This window comes from Aethina tumida, chromosome 1 (genome assembly GCF_024364675.1).
Source record: "Aethina tumida isolate Nest 87 chromosome 1, icAetTumi1.1, whole genome shotgun sequence".
NCBI lineage: Eukaryota > Metazoa > Arthropoda > Insecta > Coleoptera > Nitidulidae > Aethina > Aethina tumida.
Window position 1 is genome coordinate 72,948,258 of NC_065435.1, and position 22,104 is coordinate 72,970,361.

Sequence of the window (22,104 nt, forward strand, 5' to 3'; positions counted from 1 at the left end):
CCAGTTGAAATTTTTCCGACAACAAAGAATTTCAATATTCCATCCACAATATGTGAATATTCTATAAGAGATATTTCAAGACTCCACAGGCTGAGATCGGATAATTAAAAATGTTACAGAAAGAAGAAAATTTTAGTATACAAATTATATAAGTTTTTTACTCTTATTATCAACCTTCAATGGTGCTAAGTGATTTCTCTCAAAAATCGTTTTAATTCGCTATAGTTCCATATAATTGAAAACCATTTAAAACACCCACAACAAATATTCAATTAATAAATATTACAGCATATTACTTCGATACATTAACAAAACGAACGATGTTTAGTAAAGGTTACAAAATATAATAATTAAAAATACGAAATTTTGTTTATTTTCAAATAGCCATCGAGTAAAAAATAATAGTTATTATAGTTAAATGATAGTTTTTGTTGATTACTAAACTAAGTATCTAATCTAAAAATTAAAAAATATTAAAATTACTACCTGTTTACAATTTATTGATAATATACTTAACTTATGCCTTATATTAATTTAACAGCAGTAGATATCGATTATTTATATAAAACTATGTGATACTGGAATTATTTATTGTTAAAAAATTAATTGGATAAAATGGCATAAAATCGCTGATTTTAGGTGAATTTAAAAAATTCAGCAACTGTAACTGTAAATGAAGTTTTTTCATTCATTCAAAGCAAATTAAATACAATTGAATGTTTAATTTAATCAATCATCATTCTATCATTCATTTCGACGGGACTTCATAAATTGAAAAACACAAATATTCATGCCATTATCTAGAATGATATCCAAATAAAAAAAATTAAAAAGGTTTTCGTGTCCACAAATTATTGTGTTAAAGTTTGCGAAAAAATTATTTTATTTCTAAAATTGAAATTTACAAATCAATGTAACAGCACAGATAAAGGTGTTCTGAGTAGAAGGTCCGAATTATTGGTTTCGTGCGATTAAATTTTAACCAAAATATGACCCTTTGTGACCCGAATTATTTAACCATTTCGGTGGGTTATCAACCGCACCTATGTCACAGTTTTGTTTCAATTACATCCTCAATTTGAACACTCGCTTCGACACTCCCTCAGGTTTATTTTCTCATCTGAATTTTACATTATACTGAGCAATTTCCACAACATTTTAACATTAAAAAATATGTATAATCAATCAAATATTTATTTAAATTACAGTCGAACTTTGATAGCCTGAATCCTGATTTGTCACAAAAAAACGAGTCAGTAAGACGAATTATTATATTTATGAAATACAATGAAAATTATAAATGTACATTTATCATGTAAGCTACATATTACATGAGATACTGGTAGAGTACAGTACTTATCAAAAATAACATTTTGAAACCTATAAGATACAAAATACAACCAATATAATTTTTATTGCTATGTATTTTTTTATGTATAACAAAAGGATATTTTATTTTCATTTTCAAACGTCTCTTGAAACTCCCAGTTACTATCGCAGTGATAACTGACTGCCTATTTTTTAAAATACTAGACACTCTCTTTGCCGGAAAACCATACTTCACAGGTACATCTTTCTTACACAAACTATTTTCCACTTTTATAAGCTTAATTTTTCATCAATAGTTAAAAGTTTTAAGATTAACCTATCAAATGTAAAAACTCAAAACAGTGTTTTGTTCACTTGTAACAGCTGACAACAAGCTCATACGAAGCCTAATAGCAAACTATAAATATTACCATGTTATAAAGCACACAGTGAAATACTTTTTCAAATAGAGGTCTCCTTAAAAATTCGATTTATCGAACGTTGTGTCAAATATTTAGCTCAGGTTATCAAGATATTCGAATAATCGATGTTCGAAGTACTAAGTAAAAATTACACATAATTTTCTACCTGGACCCGTTTACCAATAAATTTGCTTCGATTTATCAAAAATTCTAATTAGCGATGTTCGACTCTAAATATTATATAACTATAGTCAAATTTATACTATAGGTCATTGGCTAAATCACAAAAACTGTTAATAGAATTGATAAAAAATATTACTAATAAAAATGGCCCTAAAAATATAATTTAACTGCCTAAGTCAGAAAAACCAAATTTTCTTTCTAATTTACCAAATACACGTGTATTTAACAAATTTGATAATCTGTATGCTGCATCTCTTAAAATAAAGTGATCACCTAAAGTGATAAGAAGAAGAAGTTCCAGCATCCATAGAAATAATTTCATATCTATCTTCTATATTTTATTAATTTTTTACATAAACAGTAATAAAGTCTAAACTATTCCAAATTATCACTTGGATGCAGTGCTTAAAGACAGATAGTTATCACAATTCATCGAAGTGTTAACAACGAAATTAGGGATATTTAGATAAGTTATAATTATCGAAGTTCCAGTTATTAGCTAAAAAAAACATGTAATTCTCATTTTTGGCATCCAATTTCATTCGAATTATCATTACTTTGAGTTATCCAAGTTCGTCTTATCAATGGAATTAATTTGTTATTTGTTATTTATCATCATAGAAATTGATTGACGTATAAATTCCTGTTGCTGAAAATACATGGTTTTAAAATAATAGAAGTAATAAAAATAGAAGCTAATACAGGATTTTCAAACACACAGAAAAGTCCCAAATTCGTTGGAAAGCAGTAGGAAAAAGTAGTTTACCGCATCCTTAAATAGAGGTTTGTTGCGAATTGATCCCGCCGCAAAGTCAACAGGACGTCTTGAAACAATGTTATTTGAAAATAGAGGTGGAATCCACGATGCGCGTCGAGGAACGGATTGTTATCGGTATAAATGCGAGTTTCGGGATTTGCGAATGGAAAAAGGGTAACGGAACGTGACAAATATTGAAATATTCAGGGGGATTTGAAGGCGAGCGTCGCGACGGTGCGTTAGTTACGCCGTGCAAACGCCCCGAGCCGATGCCCGACGTGTTTTTTCAGCTGCTCCATATTTTCATTCTTTTTAATAACAACCGCCGGCCGAAAGGCCCCGTCCCCGGTCGTAAAAACGCATTTCCACTCGACTTGTGATTTATCCGATACACGTGCGCATAAAAAGCGATTTCCTTTGACGTGCGTGTATGTATGGGATTTGGGCCGTTGCACGAATGTCTTGTACGCAAAAATAATGTGGCACTGTGCGACGGGTGGACGGTCGGAATGCAAATTAGGGAATTAAAGGGTTAGGAATGGTGGCAAACGGAAAAACAAGATCTTTGATTGATGGTGCGACGAATAATTATAATCAACGAAACAGTCCGTGTCCCATGTTAAGTGTTGCTCATAAACAAATGGGACGGCTAATTCAATACTCGGCGGGGTCGAAGAAATAACCCGACATGAATATTCAACGGCGTTCGGGCATCCATCGTCGTGGCGTCGCGGCGCTACTTCGCCGGCAATATCTTCATTTGACGGCACAGTTAAATAACCATAGCGGGAATTAACGGGAAGAATGTTGCGGGCGGATTGGGGTTTTTGCAGCTCATTTGCTTTTATTTTGGGGGCGACTGTCTAATTTAATTAATCATAGTTTTGGTAAATTTGTTTTGCACTGGTTTTTAATTATAAATGAGTTTGACAGAGACTGAATTTAAAACTTTAATAAGTAAATATATTTAGCGAAGAACAAAATTTAATATAATTTTTTGTTAACATCAATTTTAATTAATTTTAATAAATTTTAATTAAGTTCAAAAGATAGGCCATATGTATGTGTACAATATTTTTTAATTATACAGCAGTGGTCTAGTGTACATTTTTAATATACAAAAGAATATAAAAATTAGTTAGAACATTTTTTATAAAAAATAAGCACTTTATTGAATTCCTTATTCTAAATATGAATGTATACCAAATTTCACAAAGAATATTATATATAAATTAGCAAAATTATAAATTATATTATTTCTTTTCATCAAAAATTATTTCAGAATATCAAATTGTGATTTTACACATTATTTTCTACAATTCTAGTGGAACTTCTATAAATCGAACTTCGATAATTCATACAAATTGGTTGGCAATGACAGGGTGAAAATGTGTAACTAATTTATACTTGATAACTCAAACATTGATTTCTCGAATATCTAGATAACGAGAATTAATTATTTAACACAAGTCGCTATTAGGTTTCATCTGAGAAAACTTATTCTTAGCTATCTATTCTGAAATGGTTTAATGGTACTTTTTTGAAAATCAAAATAAGGTCCTTTCGTCAAACATAAATAACTGACTTTTTGCATTAAAATAAAAAAATACATAATATAATGGATAATAATAATGATAATATTGGATTGTACTATGTTTCACTTATTTCATAGGTTTCAAAATATTATTTTTGATAATACTTTACAAAAAAAAAAATGTGCACTTAAGATTAATTTATTTACTTTAATAATTATTTATCTTAAGAACATTGGCCATATTTTAAATGTTCTTCTTACCGTACATCTTAAAAGTAAAGAAGCGGGATCGGAAAAGATAAAAGCCTACAACTTTAATTTGCTTTGCAACTTAACAGCAGAAGAGTTTTATATATTATATACAAATTTCAAATTTTGTAATGTTAATTTTTTTCTTGTCTTTCAAAGTTCTATTAAGGATTTTTTAACAACATATTAGCCATTATAAATTATCACTTAAATTCAGTGTCTCTACATACATCTATCAAAATTCATCGAACGAAATTAGGAATTCCCTTCAAAAATTTAAAGTCGATTTGTCGTGCCAGTTGGGACTTTTAATTCATTCACAGATTACTAAAAGTCATATACATAGCTGATAAGATTATACAATATATTTTCTAAATTAATTTCAAAGTAACAGAGTATTGGTGAATTTTTATATTATTCTTTTGAGCCATTAATCAATAAAATCTGGTCAATAATGAAGAAGTTGCAAGTTCACGCTGTATATTCTGTTACAATATTATTTTTATTAACAAAGTCAAGAAGTAGATGATTTAAATTAAACTGCTTCAAAAATTATTTTTTATGCCGCAAAAATGTTCAACAAATATTAAATGAACAACACGAGAGAATAATTACGAATAAAAACTGATTAATTAGTGTCGAAATATCCAATTGTAAAATGCAATCGACAATAATTGATCATAAATTTTCAATATCGTTTAATGCCCGTTTTATGCGGAATTAATTCGCGTTATTAGGCGTTCGGGGTTTTCAAAATTTATTGTTTGATGTCAAAAGATAATGCGACACATCTCCGATATTCTTTCCGAGTATATCAAGAGTGAAATGTGCGAAAGAATGGACCCGATCGACCGTAGGACTACAGCCCATACAACGAATCCTGATTAAGAATGATGAAGTGGTTTTTTATTAACCCCCGACGTTTCTAATTTACATTTCAATAATGAGGGGTTCTCAAAAGAAGACTGAGTCGAGATTTTTCATTATATTCTAAGAATGGCTCCGGTCATTTATTGGTTTTCGGTATTAATTACTTTTTGGATCAATTACATTTCTCCACGCGGAAAATATCCTTTGATTTTTTTACTTGGAACGTCGTAATTAGAGTTTTTTTTTATGAGATTGTATATTTCATAAAGAATAAGTTGAAACAAACGATTTTATCTAGTGTTTTATTATAATCATCTAGGCTTAAATTCTAATTGATTTCTCACATATTTTATTACTATCTATACATATTAGGACCTATAATAAATAATCGTTGTTTCTTCAAAAACGGCAGTAGCAGTACCCCGTACATTTCGGATGGTAAAGCACCTGCAAATAAGTACTGTATCTAATCTTAAATTTCAATGTATGCTAGTTCACTCTTGTATAAACAAAGTAATTTTTATTGGTTCTGAAAACATCCGCTTTTGTTGCGGTGACAATGCTTTTAGGTTACGACATGTAAAAAGTGATTTCGACGCTTCAAAAATAATGATGAACTTGAGTATAAAGAACATTCTGGCGCACCGAAAAATAATACAAATAATTGGAGGAATTACTTAACCAATACCAATGTCTTGATGTTAGCAGAACAGCAGAAGGAAAAACATTACAAGCAGATGGATCAACAGTTTCAAAACATTTAAAAATGTAAGACGTGATCCAGAAGCAAGGACATGGAGTGTCGTGAGATTTGAAGCTATGAAACGTCGAACGGCGTTTTCTCACGTGTGAACTACTACTTTATGAATCGTGTCTGACGATGTCTGATAATCCAAAGGGTAGAAAATCGTGGGGTACGCCCAGACCTGCATCAACATCGTCCGCAAAACCAAATATTCATGGTTCATTGAAACTTCTTCTCTACATTTGGTAGGATCTGCAGGGTGTAATTTATTATGAGCTGGTCAAACCGAATTAGACTCTCACGGAAGATCACTATCGACTTCAATTGATCCGTTTGAGTCGAACCCTAAAAGAAAAACGGCCACTATACAAACTGAGGCACGACAAAGTGATTTTGTTACATGACAACGCTGGACCTTATGTTGAAAAACCAGTGAAAACGATTTTCACCTGTTCCGGACGATGGCACATGGCCTGGCTGAGTGATTCTACTAGAAAGAAAGTAGTGCTGGCAATAATACTATAAGTGAAATATGTTGTTCATTCATTATATATTAATTAAAGCTTTTATTTTGTAAAAAAAGCAGCGAGAACTTATTCAAGGTCCTAATAATTATAATCTCACCATTTCTGGTTATGGTTGGTTATCAATCTTTGAAAAAAATTTTTTACTGCAGTTAAATAAATATGAAATTTAATTTTTTACACTTATTCTTATAGGATTTTTAGAAAATACATTAAATCTTATTCATCCTGAAATGCAAAATGTTAAATTATGTAGTGTTTACTAATTTATTAAATTGTTTTATAATAAATTTGGAAATTTGGGTGCTTTTTAAATACCAGCCTTGTAAATAAGTTTTATAGGAGAGAAAAAAACGTCGTAAAATTAAATGAAATGACAATTTCTCCACACCATTTCCGTGTATCTTTGGCCGGTCGTTGTCTATTAGAATTTACAACCATTGCGAACAAACCATTATATCGGAGGTTGCATTACACCACAATCTATATTTGAACATGAATCCGCCATAATATTGTGATAATGGAAAATGGATGATTACTTCCTTTCTCTAATAACACATAAACGATCTGCTCGTCCGAAAATCCGATTTCATATTATTTAATAATAAAATGTGTGACAGAGATCCGCTCTTGTGTAAGTAGATATTTAATCGAATTACTCACACACGGAATATTAATTACCTTCAAACACAAAAAGAAACAATAAAGCGGTACAGGTTTAAAAGCTAACAGACTATATTAATGAAGGAGATTAAACGCATAAACTAAACTAAAAAAGTCTCTTTCAATTAAGCACAACCATGCTTTTATAATTTCGCTCGCTCATTAAGACTGATTTAATGTACGTGACTTTTAATTTTAAAGACTACAACTTCAAACACAAACATGTTTTGTCTATAATCACGTGGCTTATCTTTCTTTCAGTTAATTACAATTCCCCTGTCTCATGGAAAAGAGTGTGTTTACTTTGTAAATTCGTAAATTAATACTGGAGCTAAAAATGTTCGTTCGCAAGCAAAGACTTCATCAACTTCATTTGAAGGTGCATACTATATTAAATTATAATAATTCTAGGCACAAATGATGTAAACCAATTTAAATTCGGAAACCATATAAAACGGCGGTTTTCTAATTTCAATAAAATTGCAGAAATTAATCTAGTTTCACAAAAAACGATTATAATAGTAAAATGCGGTTAGATTGTGTAATTAATATTATTCATTAAAAATTTTGGATTTTCATCACGATATAAATTCTCAAGAGCCGTAGCGAAGCGGCGGGATATAATTTTAAAAGGGATTTGTTCGGTGTAAGAACCTGCGTCCCTAAGGTCAACTGGAGAAACGGAGATATTAAATCCGTAAAGTTTTCCAGGAACAAAACGTAATGGCTTCCACAATATAATATACATTGATAAATTCTGCCCAATTCACTGTAATACAAGAAAATGATTTATTATATTTTCTGTTTTTGCCAGATTATTAATTTTACTCCGAATTTACTTCGTTAATCACTGAAAATGGAAATGTAATATCGGAGTTTATGAAATGTTAATAGACTAAAAGGAGTTCTTTTCTTATATACTTCTTCAAATTAAAATTTTAATAACACAATTTAATCTTAATCTTACTTCCTAATTTAAAAAATGTCTAATTTTTTGCCATTATTAACCCTACTTGTCTTAAATATATTACTATTATAGTAATTAATATCCGTTTTCTTTTATATTATCTAATAGTTAACAAAAAATTATATTTTTCAAATGACTTAAAATTATATTTAAAGAATAAATAAAATACATACATATATGATACATATGATATGATATAATATTTTTTATGATACAAAAATCGTTAATAGCAAGAATCTGTAAATTTCAAAATTCAATTTTTGATTAATCTTGCTTGCTTCTAATATAAATTTAATATTCTTCAATTTTATTTTGAATATTTGTATGAACACATAAAACTGTTTTTTTTTTAATTAAAATTGTACATTTTTTTAAGACGTAAATTTAAAATTACATTTATAATAATTTCATATAATGACCAGTTTTGCTGTTCTCATTATATTTAATATTTTAAAATATTCATCATTTATTAATTTTTTATTAATTTTTTAAAATAAAAGTTGGGATAATTACATTATTGTATGCAACACAATAAAATATTTATGATAATGATTTGTGAAATATTAATAAACTGTACTATTAAAGAAATTTGATTCAAACATATAATCTATTCATATATTTATTTAATTGAAATATTAATAATCCAATTTAACATTTTTATGTATTAAGAAAAGTTCATTTTTTACATTTATTGTTATTTAATTTTAATTTTAACAAAATTTATTTAATATCAACAAAATAATGAATAATTTTGTTGATATTATTTTAAAATTCTAAATTAATATTCATCATCTATTTTAATTAATTTTTTGAAATAAAAAATGGAATAATTACATTAACATTACATTAATGTATCTATTACAATGAAATATTTATTACAATAATTTGAAATATATAAATTTCGTTAATCACGGAAAATAGTAATCTAATATGGGGCACTTTGAAATATTAATAAACTGAACTAATGGCGAAACTGAACAAGAAAAAATTAATCTTAAAATTATAATAAAAATTATTTATAAAATAATTGTTTTACATAAATAATTATTAAATTAAAATGTTAATAACCTAAGTAATTTAATATTTCTACTAATTAATTTCCTGTGAATAATATCCAAGATATTTATTTGCAAATAAACAATCTAATTACTAGTTAAAATAAACTTAAATAAAATTAATTATTTTAAATGTACTAAGTTTAAAGTTATATTTATTACAATTTTAAATAATGTTAAATTTTCATATCCTCATTGATATTTCATAAAATTGTTATATGTATATTTTTAAACAGTGCAAATTTATTATAAGCTAAAACAAACAAAACATATATGTTTTTATCAATTATTTGAAATATTTAGTGTAATAATTACATACGTTGATGTACCTAATAAAAATATATTTTTTTTAGATTTTGAACAAGTCTGAGTGATTTATAAAATTGATCATCGATTAATTATTGTTTTTAAAAAATCAAACCGCGTTTATTCAATTTGAAAACAACCTATCACCCACTTCTAAATTCTAATGCATAAATTTTTGATGTATATCCAGATATTATCAATAGTAAGCTTCCTCTATTACACTAGGGTGTGTTTACGCCCGTGTACCAATTGACATCTATGAATTCGCTCTGTAATCAGTGAATGTAGCGGTGGCGCTTGTGTGCGTTCCGTACGTGTCTTATGCTAATTCCGGCCTAATTGGGACCTTCAAAATTCGTTCGGCGGTTTATCAGAGTGACGCCGCCGTCTGCCGCCGCCTGCACACCGTACGGAACAGGCAATATTGGTAACAAACCTAATTAAAGGGAACTGGATGCGACCGGTCTTATCGGCTGCACGTTCCCAACACCTGAATATGCTCTAATTATTATTAGGGATGTTAGACGCTGACAAGGCGGAACTAAACGCTCTTTGAACGATTTCACGCCGTTCCAGATACGGATTAATGGATTGCGGAGGAAAGAATCGCTTTGGCTTCGGCTGCAACACTTTGCGCGCCGTTTAAGGCTGCCGCGCCGATCGGATTGGTAAATTGGACCGTTTCCGCTAATGTTAAATCTATTGTAATTAATTCTACGGCACAGAGAACACAGGAATTTGCACGAATGCTACAAGCAATTGCGTTTTTCACGTTTGTATTAACCACATCACACGGATACCACAAAGGCCCAACCAAAACCAAATGGGCTGCTGAAAACGGAATCGAGAAGCATTTCCACTTTTTCAATAATGCACCTTTAGTTTCACGTTTCGAATTGTTTCTTTTGTACAGCTGCTTTACGTTTTTAAGTTTAAAAATAATCCCATTTGACATATTTTTTAACTTTTATAGCAACCCGTTGTAATGGTACTTTACTTGCTAGTCTTCTGCTTTTAATAAAAATGCAGTAGAATAAATGGTAATGGTTCTTTTTTTACCTAACAATAAGTTGCAAAACAAAACTATTTGACTCTAACAAAACATTACTATTTGTCGAAGGGCAGCCTGAAATAGCGAGTCATTAAGGATAACCATTAAACCCGTTTTGTCGTTTCCCATAAAACAGATTCCAGCTTGATCCAATAAGTAGTCAAGGATACAATATGGAACGCAGGCCATTTGGCCAAGGCGATTTTCCGTAAAATCTTAGGCATGCGATACAAAACGCATTTTCGCTTTGTTGGGTACAAAAGCCCTGTCGTCCTAAATGGAAGAAAAATTCAAATTGGCCGTGTAAACAATGCCCGGACCGTGGCGGAAAGGTTAAAGGGGGTCCCGCAAGTGGTGGATAAGTGAAATTTCGGATCGTTAACTCGTTCCGGAGGTCCCGCGTTCCTTTTGCGACCATTAGCGGCAATCAATATCAACACTGCACGGCTAGAGAGAGATACACCTCATTAATTTCGACAGAACAAACCGGAGTTTAACATTGCGCCATTAGTTATTGTGCGAGCATTAGAAATGCAATGACGTCTCCATCCGCAACTCCGATAAATCAAAGATTTTATTTAGAGGGAGCGATTCGTCATTAAGTTAACTCCCATTCTGAAATTTCCTTGTGGTTACACATTAATTAACATTTTAGATACTGCCAAAAAGAATCATTTCTATTCAACGTCTTGGACTGACAAATTAGTTTAGTTTACCTAAATTATCAACAATCATCATCAAATACATCTAACAAAATGAACAAATCTAATGGTCATAGAATTACATACCTACCGACACGAGTGAATCTGGCTGATAAACTTCCTAATTGATTGAACTTTAAACGCGGTCCAGAAAACATGAACTATGTAATAAATTTAGTCGGGTCGTCTCTAAAACCGGAAAGTGTTTGTTGAATGAGGGCGTTGAGTTTGACATGGGTCAGGTAATTAGGCTTATATTAAGACGGTCTTAGGACGGACGACTGTTTGTTTACACTTCATCGTGGACGCTTGCTTGTCCTTTGAACAGGACCTTTTTTGGTGCAACCAACCAAGAAAATGAATATATAAATTTTACTATTCATGCGAAATAAAACATCGCACAACGAAATAATGTTTATTTTATTATTCTATGCCATAGAATATATGAATTTTAATATGGAGTCTGTCTGGCATTTTAATCGCAAAATACCTTTGTTTTTATAGTCGTATGTCATCATTCTTATCGGCAGATCGCCAGAATTTAATCGCGTCCAATTCTATAAACCAAATATATCTCACCTTCTCTAACCATTCGTGCTTTATTGACGCTTCTATCTCAAACGATACACCACATCATTTTTCCATCAAATTACATTTTTTCTTACAGTTGAAATGAAACATGAAACACATTTTCCGATGTTTAATATTGATAACATTTTTATTTAATTTACTCTTCATTAAAAGCTTCACAGTCAGTTAGTTTCAATATGCAGTACTCAAATATTTTATTAACAAAATAAATAATGTAATAAATATTAATCAAACAAATTAAAAATATATGGATACTAAATGAATAAAACAAATGAAAAACGTTGGATAAAAGACACAGGAGTTTTGTGCTGAAAACACTGATTGAGAAGTTGCTAAAGCAAACCTTTTCCAACTGTCCCTTTGATATTGACACAAAAAAGAACTTTGAATTAACTTGAATCAACCGAAACGCAAAACTAACATCTGGTACCTTTAAACATCTTCGTCGAGTGTTCCTTCATCTGAATGGTTGAATCTTTTAATTACGAAACTTAATTAATTACTAAAAAGATTTAGGTTATGCTAAAAAACAGTCTGAGTTTTTCAATGTTTGTTCGACATCGTTCGACAATTTTATTTATTTTACCTAGGTTTACAATTTTTAATAAACCAATAAATCAATTAATAAATATTAATAAAGCAAATTAAATATATATAGACTATATGTACACATTAACTAAAAAAGTCTTGATACTAAACTCGGGATTTATGTGTGGAAATCACTTATTCAGAAGTTAATAAAGCAAATCTTTTCCATCCATTCTTTCGATATTGATACAAAAACCAACTTTGCATTAACTTGAATCAATCGAAACGCAAAACTAATATCTGGTATCTTTAAACATCTTCGTAGAAAATTCGTTCATCTCAATGATCGAGATGAAATATGAAAAATTTAAAATTAAATTTTAGCAGTCTTATTTACCAATAAGTCAGTTAATAAATAAAACAAATTAAATATATACATCCTGCGTTTCTTAATCAAGTTATGTTAAAAAATACTCCCTTACGGTGGTGAAGATTATTTTTAATTAATATTTTCGAAATGATTATGGTTTAAGCGTCAAAATTATAGTTATCAGGTAAATTAGACATGCTGATTATGATTCTGATACTATCAAAGCGCTAAAAAAATATCATATCAATCTTCAGGAGGCACCATCCTAAGCGGTGTAACTCCGTAATGGGACATTTTTCACATACGTTTATTAAGAAAACTAGGATTTATTTTGACCGTAGAATATTCTGTTAAAAAGTCTTACATAATTTCGGGACACCCAATATATAGTGGTGGAAAAGAGTATGGAACATTTACTTACTTGTTCTTAATGTTTTCCCAAATCTGTTGCAAATCTAAACAAACGTAATTTACTGCAAGACCGACCTATTAATCACAATGGCCATTATATTCACAGGTTTTTAGTTTACTTTAAATAAAAAATTTGTTATGGAAAAAATTATGGAATATTTTATTAATATTCACAAAAAATTAGCAATAACTCAAATATTTCAATATTTTGTGGCGTAACCTTTGGCTTCTATCACTACTTGGCATCTTTTAGGCATAGAATCTACCAGAAATGATGATCGACGGATCCGTGTTTTAAAAGGTAATGGGCTAGTCAGCTAGGTTTTGGGATAGCATTATGATTGGTGCAAATACTCCTTTGATTCCCATTAGACAATCACTAACCGCAGTAAGCTTCTGAAGGGGTGCTTTCGGGGAATCTCTCCTATTTATGCAGGATAATGCTCCTCCACATACCAGCAGAGTTGCCAAAAATTGTTTGGGAATGGAAGGTGTGACCGAATTAAAGTGGCCTTCTTCCTCACCAGATCTCAATCCCATTAAGCACTTATGGGATAACGTTAAAAGAATTAGAAAATAAATTAAAAAACCACTTATAACACCAGTATTAATTCGTGTTGCACAGCTGCTAGGGGTAACAACACAGATTATTAGATTAGCAAAAACCTTTTATTTTTTCTTAAACTCTAATTAACCGTAAAATTTATTTTCTGAGAAACTTCAATTTGCTATCACTGATTCAGAAGTTGATATACCAAATCTGTCCCGCCGATATTGACATAAAAAGAACTTTGAATTAACTAGAATCAACCGAGACGCAAAACCAATATCTGATACTTTTAAACGTCTTCGCCGACTGTTCGTTTATTACATTTTAATTATGAAACTTAATTAACAAAGAATTTTAGCTCATGTTCAAATACTGCCTAAATGTTTACAGAGAATTTGCTGTAAAATGTACTTTGTAGATTATGAGAATCAATAATGGTTGATTGATATTGATTTTATATTATTTTTATCTAATTTGCTTGTAAGATATATTTTATTAACAAAACAGATCGTTTAATAAAACAAACCAAATTAAAAATATATGTTAGCTTAAATGAATAAGAATACTGAAAAAGTCTTAATAATAGACTCGAGAGTTTTGTGTAGAAAACACTGATTTAGAAGTTGATAAAGCAAACCTTTTCTAACTGTCCCTTTGATATTGACACAAAAAAGAACTTTGAATTAACTTGAATCAACAGAAACACAAAACTAACATCCGGTAGTTTAAAACATCTTCGTCGACTGTTCGTTTATCTGAATACTTGAATTGAAGCTTTTAATTACGAAACTTAATTAACTACTAACAAAGAATTTCAGGTAATGTTAAAATATAGCTTGGACATTTACGGTAAAATATGTTTTGTAGACTTTTAGAGTATAACAATTAAATTTCGATTAACGGGAAAAAGTAATTTTTAAATTTTTTTAATCTTATCTACGATTTTAAAATATTGTTCCACAATTTTTTTTCCATATTTTACAGATATTGATATAATTATTATTTGATTTGCTTTTCGTAATATCGTTTAGAAGGAATATCGATTAACATTGCTTAAATATTTTATAATCGAAATAAATTATTTCAATATTTTGTGGCGTAACCGTTGGCTTCTATCACTACTTAGCATCTTTTAGGCATAGAATCTACCAAAAATGATGATCGGCGGATCCGTGTTTTAAGAGGTAATGGGCTAGTCAGCTAGGTTTTGGGATAGCATTATGATTGGTGCAAATACTCCTTTGATTCCCATTAGACAATCACTAACCGCAGTAAGCTTCTGAAGGGGTGCTTTCGGGGAATCTCTCCTATTTATGCAGGAAAACTAAGCTATTTTGGGATGGCAATTATCGATTAACATTGTTTAAATATTTTATAATCGAAATAAATTATTTAATAAATATTAAATAAACAAATTAAAATACATGGATCGAATACAAAACTTGAAAAGTTTTTATGTGATTTTTGTGTAAATTTTTACAGAAACGTCTTTTTGCAATTTATAAAATTTATAAGAGTCATTTTTATTATGTATTTTTGAACAGTTTAATAAATTGCAAATATATATTAATTTTTTACAGTAATTTGTAAATAAAATATTATAATGTAATCGTAGTAGTAATGTAAACAGATTTTAATATCTCATAAATAAACATAATTTTAATTATTGTCGCATTCATAATAAATCCATAACGGATTTAAATATTAATTTAATTCGTTCAATGGGTTTACAGTAAAATTAATAATACTAAATTATAATAAATTCAAAATGTAAATCGTTATCGTGTCGAAAAATGATATAATTAAATAATATAATAAACAATTTTAGGTAATTCCATTATAAAAATGATCAAATTTTATTAATTAACAATGTAAACATTTACAATGACTGTGAATCGATATTAACATAAAATCACGTAGGTCTGCAAAGTTTTAAACCGAAACGATTCTGTTTGTATTGATCCTAAATAAACAGTTTTGCGGAATTAATGATTCTGTAACTAATGGCTAAGCTATGAGAATAAAATGTTATTAGTTTTAGCTTATTCGGAATTTGGACAGCGTTCCGTTCCGTATTGATTTACTGATTATATATACATTGGCATAGTCCCAATTAATTTTATTGTTCCCGAAAATTCAGCAAGTGACGCAAAAGTGTCCGTTTAAATTGTGTTTTAATTTGCAGAAAAATCTCAATAAAACAAACACCGAGGGCACCAACACTTGATCCAACTTTGTTTTTGTTTGTTCTCTGGTCGTATTGTTTCTTGTCATAATATGTCCTTTCTCTAATCAATAACGCATGGCTTTCCTATAATGCCGAAGTCGGAAACGCTCTTTATTAAAATGTTCGCCGTTTTCTTTGTCGGCACGAAATTGCTCGCCTTCGGATGTTCAACTATAATTTCGAATGTCAAGACAAGTTTTCATCTCGACCCACTATTATTTCTACAGTTTATGCTTTTTTATCCTTATTTGTCGAAACGTTATTCACATACAAAGGTATACAGTGATTAATTAATTATAATTTAGTGAAATGTTTAACTTTGAACTCTGGAAGAGCAATTATCCTAAGTCAAACTCCAGCCGGGATGTGTGTGTAACACAGAAAGGACCATCTTCGGTCCACAATGATAGATTTACCCTGCGTCTGGGAAACGTTTGTCGAATGAACAGAGTCTGACGCGGGTCAGACATATTGATGGCAATTATCTTGTATTTTCACCCAGTAAAATGTTTATTGCACACTTTTTTTCCCGTTACTTAACTCCGGTCATTTGTGAATGTCTATCGTTAAGGAACGTAAATAATTTGTTTGTTTTTTTTGCGGTTCTTTGCTGAAAATGTCGAGCGAATATTTAGTGACACTGTTAATCACTTGGTAACATTAAATATTTTCAATTTCAGTCGAAATTTTATAAATATGATTTTATTTTATTATCTGATCGCGTTAAACAAATATTACCTTATGTTAGATAAATCAAATGAAATATTTTATCAGTGTTAATTATAAATTCAAACAATGGAAAATACTTTTTGTTTTTCATTTTAAATATTATTAGTGAAGAACAACACTAAAACAGAAAAGAAAAATAGGACGTGACATAATTTAGTTAAATGCATGTCTTTTCACATTTCATTTTTAATCTTATCTTACTTCGTGCGTGCAAATTAAATGAGAAAAGAATGAGGTTTTAGTAAATATTTTAGTGGTAGTTTTACAAAGGTTCAAATACGATAGGACTTGGGACACTTAAGCTTAAATTCGGGGGTGAATATTAAGAAAGGGAGCGCTGAGATATATAAAATGGCAAATCCTTGTTTAAATTAACTATAAATCGTTATACTTGAAGTTTATTATGACATTAAAGTGGATTTTAGAAACCTTTTATTAACTAAATTAATATCGTTATTAAAACCACGAGAAATGTTCAAATAAAACAAATAAATCAGTTGTATATTAAACAAATTGAACTAATTAATAAAACAAAAAAGCAAGCATTTTCAAATGAAATAAAAGTCGAAAATTTAATTATCGTAAAAATAATTCCCTTTTCACTTAATTTACATAAAATTAATAATGTTTTTAAAAATAATGGAAGTGCGGTTCGACAAGAAATATAATCACAAAATTGAGTTTGTCGACGATAAAAGCCTTTTAACACAAAATTTAGAATCGACAAGAAACGCATTAAGAGACCGAATATAAAAAACCCACTCGAAAATGATAAGTCAATATTCCACCCCCAAAATTATAAAATATTAATACCCGAATAACAATCTACCCACCCTCCATTCACTCTCCCCCTTTTATCAGTCGTTTCGTCAAACATTCTTCCAGCCGTTGAAAGACAAAATTATCCGCATTGGTTTGGCGGGTCCGCAGCGCCTCAAAGTGTTCCTGTGTTTATCCACGGTGTGCCGCCTCCGACTCATTACCGTAATTAGAGAAGCGGCGGCGACGAACAAGTGCTCACTACGCTCATTGTCCCGATTTTATAAATGCGCCTTAATTAATTAAGATACGCGGATCGGACGGTGCGACGTCGTTAATTAAATATTTCCACAAAATCGGTTCCAATGCGGTTATAAGCCATTATGAGTTATACTTTAAACATTTAAAGTATCTCGGTACAATAAAATATTAATTTCATCAATTGAACAATTTTAATATAAACAATATAAATAATTATTATTGTATATTTATACACATGAATATAATTTATTTAAAAACTAATAAATAAAAGGAAACTGCAGCAGGCCTGTAATTTTCTACGTGACCGTATGGTCTATATTTATTTGCTGAAAATATTAACTCCGAAGTCGAGTGGAGGAAATATTTCAAGTACCCACACAGTGGAACTTAAAACGGAAAATCTATACAATAAAATTTTGTTCTTTTGTTAGAATCGATTAGTATTGTACTGAGAGATGTTATATCATCAGTGGATCGATAGAAATTAGTAATATATATATATATATATATATATATATATATATATATATATATATATATATATATATTAAAATCACTGTAAACAAAGTAAAAATGATAAAAGATAATTTGCTTCATTGTGCGACAAGTGTTATGTTTCGAAGTTAAATTTGACCGCATTTATTTCGCCATTGTCATAAAAGCGATCCCTAAATATGACTTGGGTTCTGTAAATCTCTCCATTTAGGCGAGCTGAAGCGACACTCGACCACGTTTCGCTAAACCTTTTTTATTTTAATTTCTTTCGGCTCTTCGCCTCGTTATTTACTTTATAACACAGTGTGAAAATATGCGGTTAACTTCTGAAATTAATTGCGGCTTTGTGTTTTTAAAAAAATAACTCGTAAAACGGCATTACGGGGCGTCGACGAAATGTAACTAACGTTCCGTGATAATAAACTGGCTTTAATAAACTTCGATGTGCTATTTTTTTGGGGACATAAAAGAAACACTTCTTTGTTTAAGCATTCTGAAGTTTTGGTTATAACTCAATGACAATGCTGAATATTTTAGATTATATTGTCTTAATTTATTTATTATTCAGAATATCTCCACACAAACATTAAGACAATGCAACTTCAAAATTCAATCTACGAAGAAAAGTTTCATTAATTTTAATCCACTGCAAAAACTCATTTTCTTTTCAGCAAAGTAAACACCATAGTTTGTAAGTGATTAGTCTAGTTTGATAGTATGACAATTATTTTTAAACTTGCGGAATTTATCACCGAAATGGATAATCCAGTAGTAAATGATTTATGAGTCTTTCAAAGTTCTTGTTCTATTCCTTTTAGTCGACTTATTTCCGCATAGTAAAACCACGTCGTTTTACATCGCAGATATAACTTAATTCACAAATACACTGAAACTTTAAAACAATATAGTCAACAGGAAATTAATTAATTTAAATCTCAGTCTGAGTCGCTAATATTCACTGTGTTCAGTTTGAAATTTAATCCTTCGGATTCACTGAAACTTGAGAGTTTTAACTAATTAACTAATTCGCATTGGGAAAGTTCAAGTCGGATCGAATTTATCAAACGCTAAAAAATAATTTACTTTTCAGATCTACAGAAAGGATCCATGCGAATTCTGCTTGTGTCTTGATGGTGAGATGTTCTGCTGGTGGCAGGACTGTCCACCAACTATGGAAGGTCCATGCAGAGATCGAGGACCTTTCTCCCCTTGCAGTAAGAATTTACAAACACAATATCCATCAAACCCATCAGTTTTAAATTAACGTTGTCTTTCTAGTCAGCATTCCAGCAAACCCTTCATCAGCGTCTTCCTCGTCCGCGTCCTCTTCTTCCTCATCCTCCTCCTCATCATCCTCCTCATCCTCGTCTTCCTCCTCTTCGTCTGCCTCCTCCCCACAACAAACGTCATCAAGTACAACTGCAAGGATGACGAGTACGACAAAGTCAACGTCAACGACCACAGTACAAACAACATCACACACAACGTCTTCCAACGTATCAACGGATTTCGTGACTAACTCATCGGAGAACATGACCGATTCGTCGATTTACACAGAAGAAACGGAGGTCGAGTACTCAAGCGAGGATCCGAGCACCAGTACAGCACAGGAACCTAAGCGATGTGTTGTAATGGGTAAGGGAATATCTCCATACACATTCAAAACGATTTATACGTCAGCTCCAACATGCGGCTCCCCCTAATTTGTATTCCGTACCTGGCGAACACAAGACAGATTTCGAGTGGACGCTGAAATATTTATGAGGCAAATTCATTTGTGTCCCCGGTCCGCAACCGTACCCGGAACAACCCTCCGTTGAATTATTGCCGAAGCCGCAATTGTCCGAAACCGTTCGTAATTATTGAAACCGATTAATTTTTCAGGACGCGAATACCAGATAGGCGACCGGCTGCCACACAACACCGGAAACTGCGTCGAATGCATCTGCGGCCACGGCGCCAAGGTCACCTGTTCGCCCCATCAGTGCGCCCCAGGCGGGGCGGATGACCTCAATGATTACCATCCGCCGGGTCCCCGTCAACCCATCCCCGACGTATTTTAATGTCGCCTGGACGTGGCAATGTTCTTTTTGTTGCGGCTCCATTGTATTCGTTTCGTGCGCTCGCAAACGATTCACTGATTTATGTTTGATCGTAGTTAATTCGATATTTGAATTAGGTGAATTTTTTGCGATTGATTCCTTGTTTCGAGATTGTTTTTGCTAAGGCCTAAGGTTATGTATTTGTGATAAGATATGCGTAAGACCTTTTCTACTCATTCTATCCTAGTCACTTCAAACAGTATCAAAAATTGTGTTACGAATCTTACAGTATTAAACTATAAGTGTAAGAATCAAAATTAGGTTCTGGTAATTAATTTACACTGTATAAATTACTATAGTAGATAATGAATTATGTATGTGTTCCAAGAAGTTGGTTTCTAAAATCAATAAAGTTGGTTTAACGCAAAGCTTGTAGTTGAATTTTGATACTATTTAATCAACGATTTGCCGAAATTAATTACAGCTTCTTAAAAACCTAATATGATAATATATCACATCGATTTATGCAAACATATCCTTATCCTATATCTTGTTTCAGTCATATCTAAAGAGCTAATCCATTAAGAGGTTTGTATCTTATTGCCTTTATTTCAACAATAAGAAAGTAGAATAGATTTTGTTAAGAAAAATATAATAGTGAATCAGTGGGAACCATTAAAAAAGTACTGTATAAGAGCTAGTGATTTTATAGTAATTTTTATATTAGCTATACCTAAAATCATTGGAACCAAATAAAAAAGTTAGTGTTAGAAACTTTAATTTTTTAAAACAAGTGTTTTATCTTCAAGATAGGATCAATATCTTTACTTATAATAATCTAATATAATATACCCGTAAATTTCAATGCATGTTGTATATTATTTACTAAATCTTCACCTATCTTGATTTTAAGGTCACTTGAGTAGTACTGTAATTTTAATTTGTAAAAATATACATACCACGTATTAATTTAATCTGTAAAAATTGAATAAAAGTAAATGTAATTTTAGGATTACTTGTTGTAAAAATGTCAGTATTAATAAACAAATCATATTATTGTTAAGTATTAAAAATTTTATTAAGTTTCTGTATCTATAGATAAATACAATGTAAACTCTACAAGTTGTTTAATTTAATCCTACCTCATTTTTCATTATCCCCCCAAAAAAAAAGTTTTCTTCCACAATGATTAAAGTCAGCTCGATCAAAAATCATTGTTAATTAATTAACTTTAATGTGTTAAAAATAAATAAAAAGCTAAAAATATTTTGAACTTTATTAAATTGAAATTTGTTCATTTTAATGGTATAATAAATATATTCATAATATATTTCAATCAATTGTAATGAACAAATACTGCATTTTCGAATCTAGCCTACATGTATTGGTCGTCTCATATATGTATCCATTTTTCGAAAATAGTCTCCCAACAATAGAAAACTGAATTCGCTCTAATTGAGCTAATTAAAAACTGTTCAATTAAATAAATTGAGAGAGGAACGTCTCACAATGACTGCGCCATCTATAAGAAGGCAACGGAATGAATTGAATACACGTCAGTGTTGCCAATCTTATAAATATTTTAGTATAGCACTGAATAATTGACGTAAAATATGAATTTTATAATGTAAATAAACAGAATTTGAAAAAACAGCTGCTAGAATTCTACCATAGAAATTTTTTCTTTATTAAAAATCAAAAAAAAAAAGATTGTTGTGGTTGAAACCTAGAAGTTATTTCCTTACCAACTAGGTTGAAGTTACTATTTTGTTTTACAACAAACATCAAAATACAACAAGAAAATAT

The 22,104-nt window shown here is 30.4% G+C and overlaps 1 protein-coding gene across 2 annotated transcripts in view; it reads left to right on the top strand.

Moving 5' to 3' along the window:
* The window catches only part of LOC109597992 (uncharacterized), a 129,254-nt gene extending 107,848 nt beyond the window's left edge, over nt 1-21,406 (top strand). For both annotated transcript variants that reach the window (XM_020013800.2, XM_049970788.1), the window contains exons 3-5: nt 19,347-19,470; nt 19,535-19,891; nt 20,141-21,406. In XM_020013800.2, coding sequence (XP_019869359.1) covers nt 19,347-19,470; nt 19,535-19,891; nt 20,141-20,319 — 660 coding nt within the window. In that variant the 3' untranslated portion in view covers nt 20,320-21,406. The remainder of the gene's footprint in view (nt 1-19,346; nt 19,471-19,534; nt 19,892-20,140) is intronic.
* The last annotated feature ends 698 nt before the right edge of the window (nt 21,407-22,104 follow it).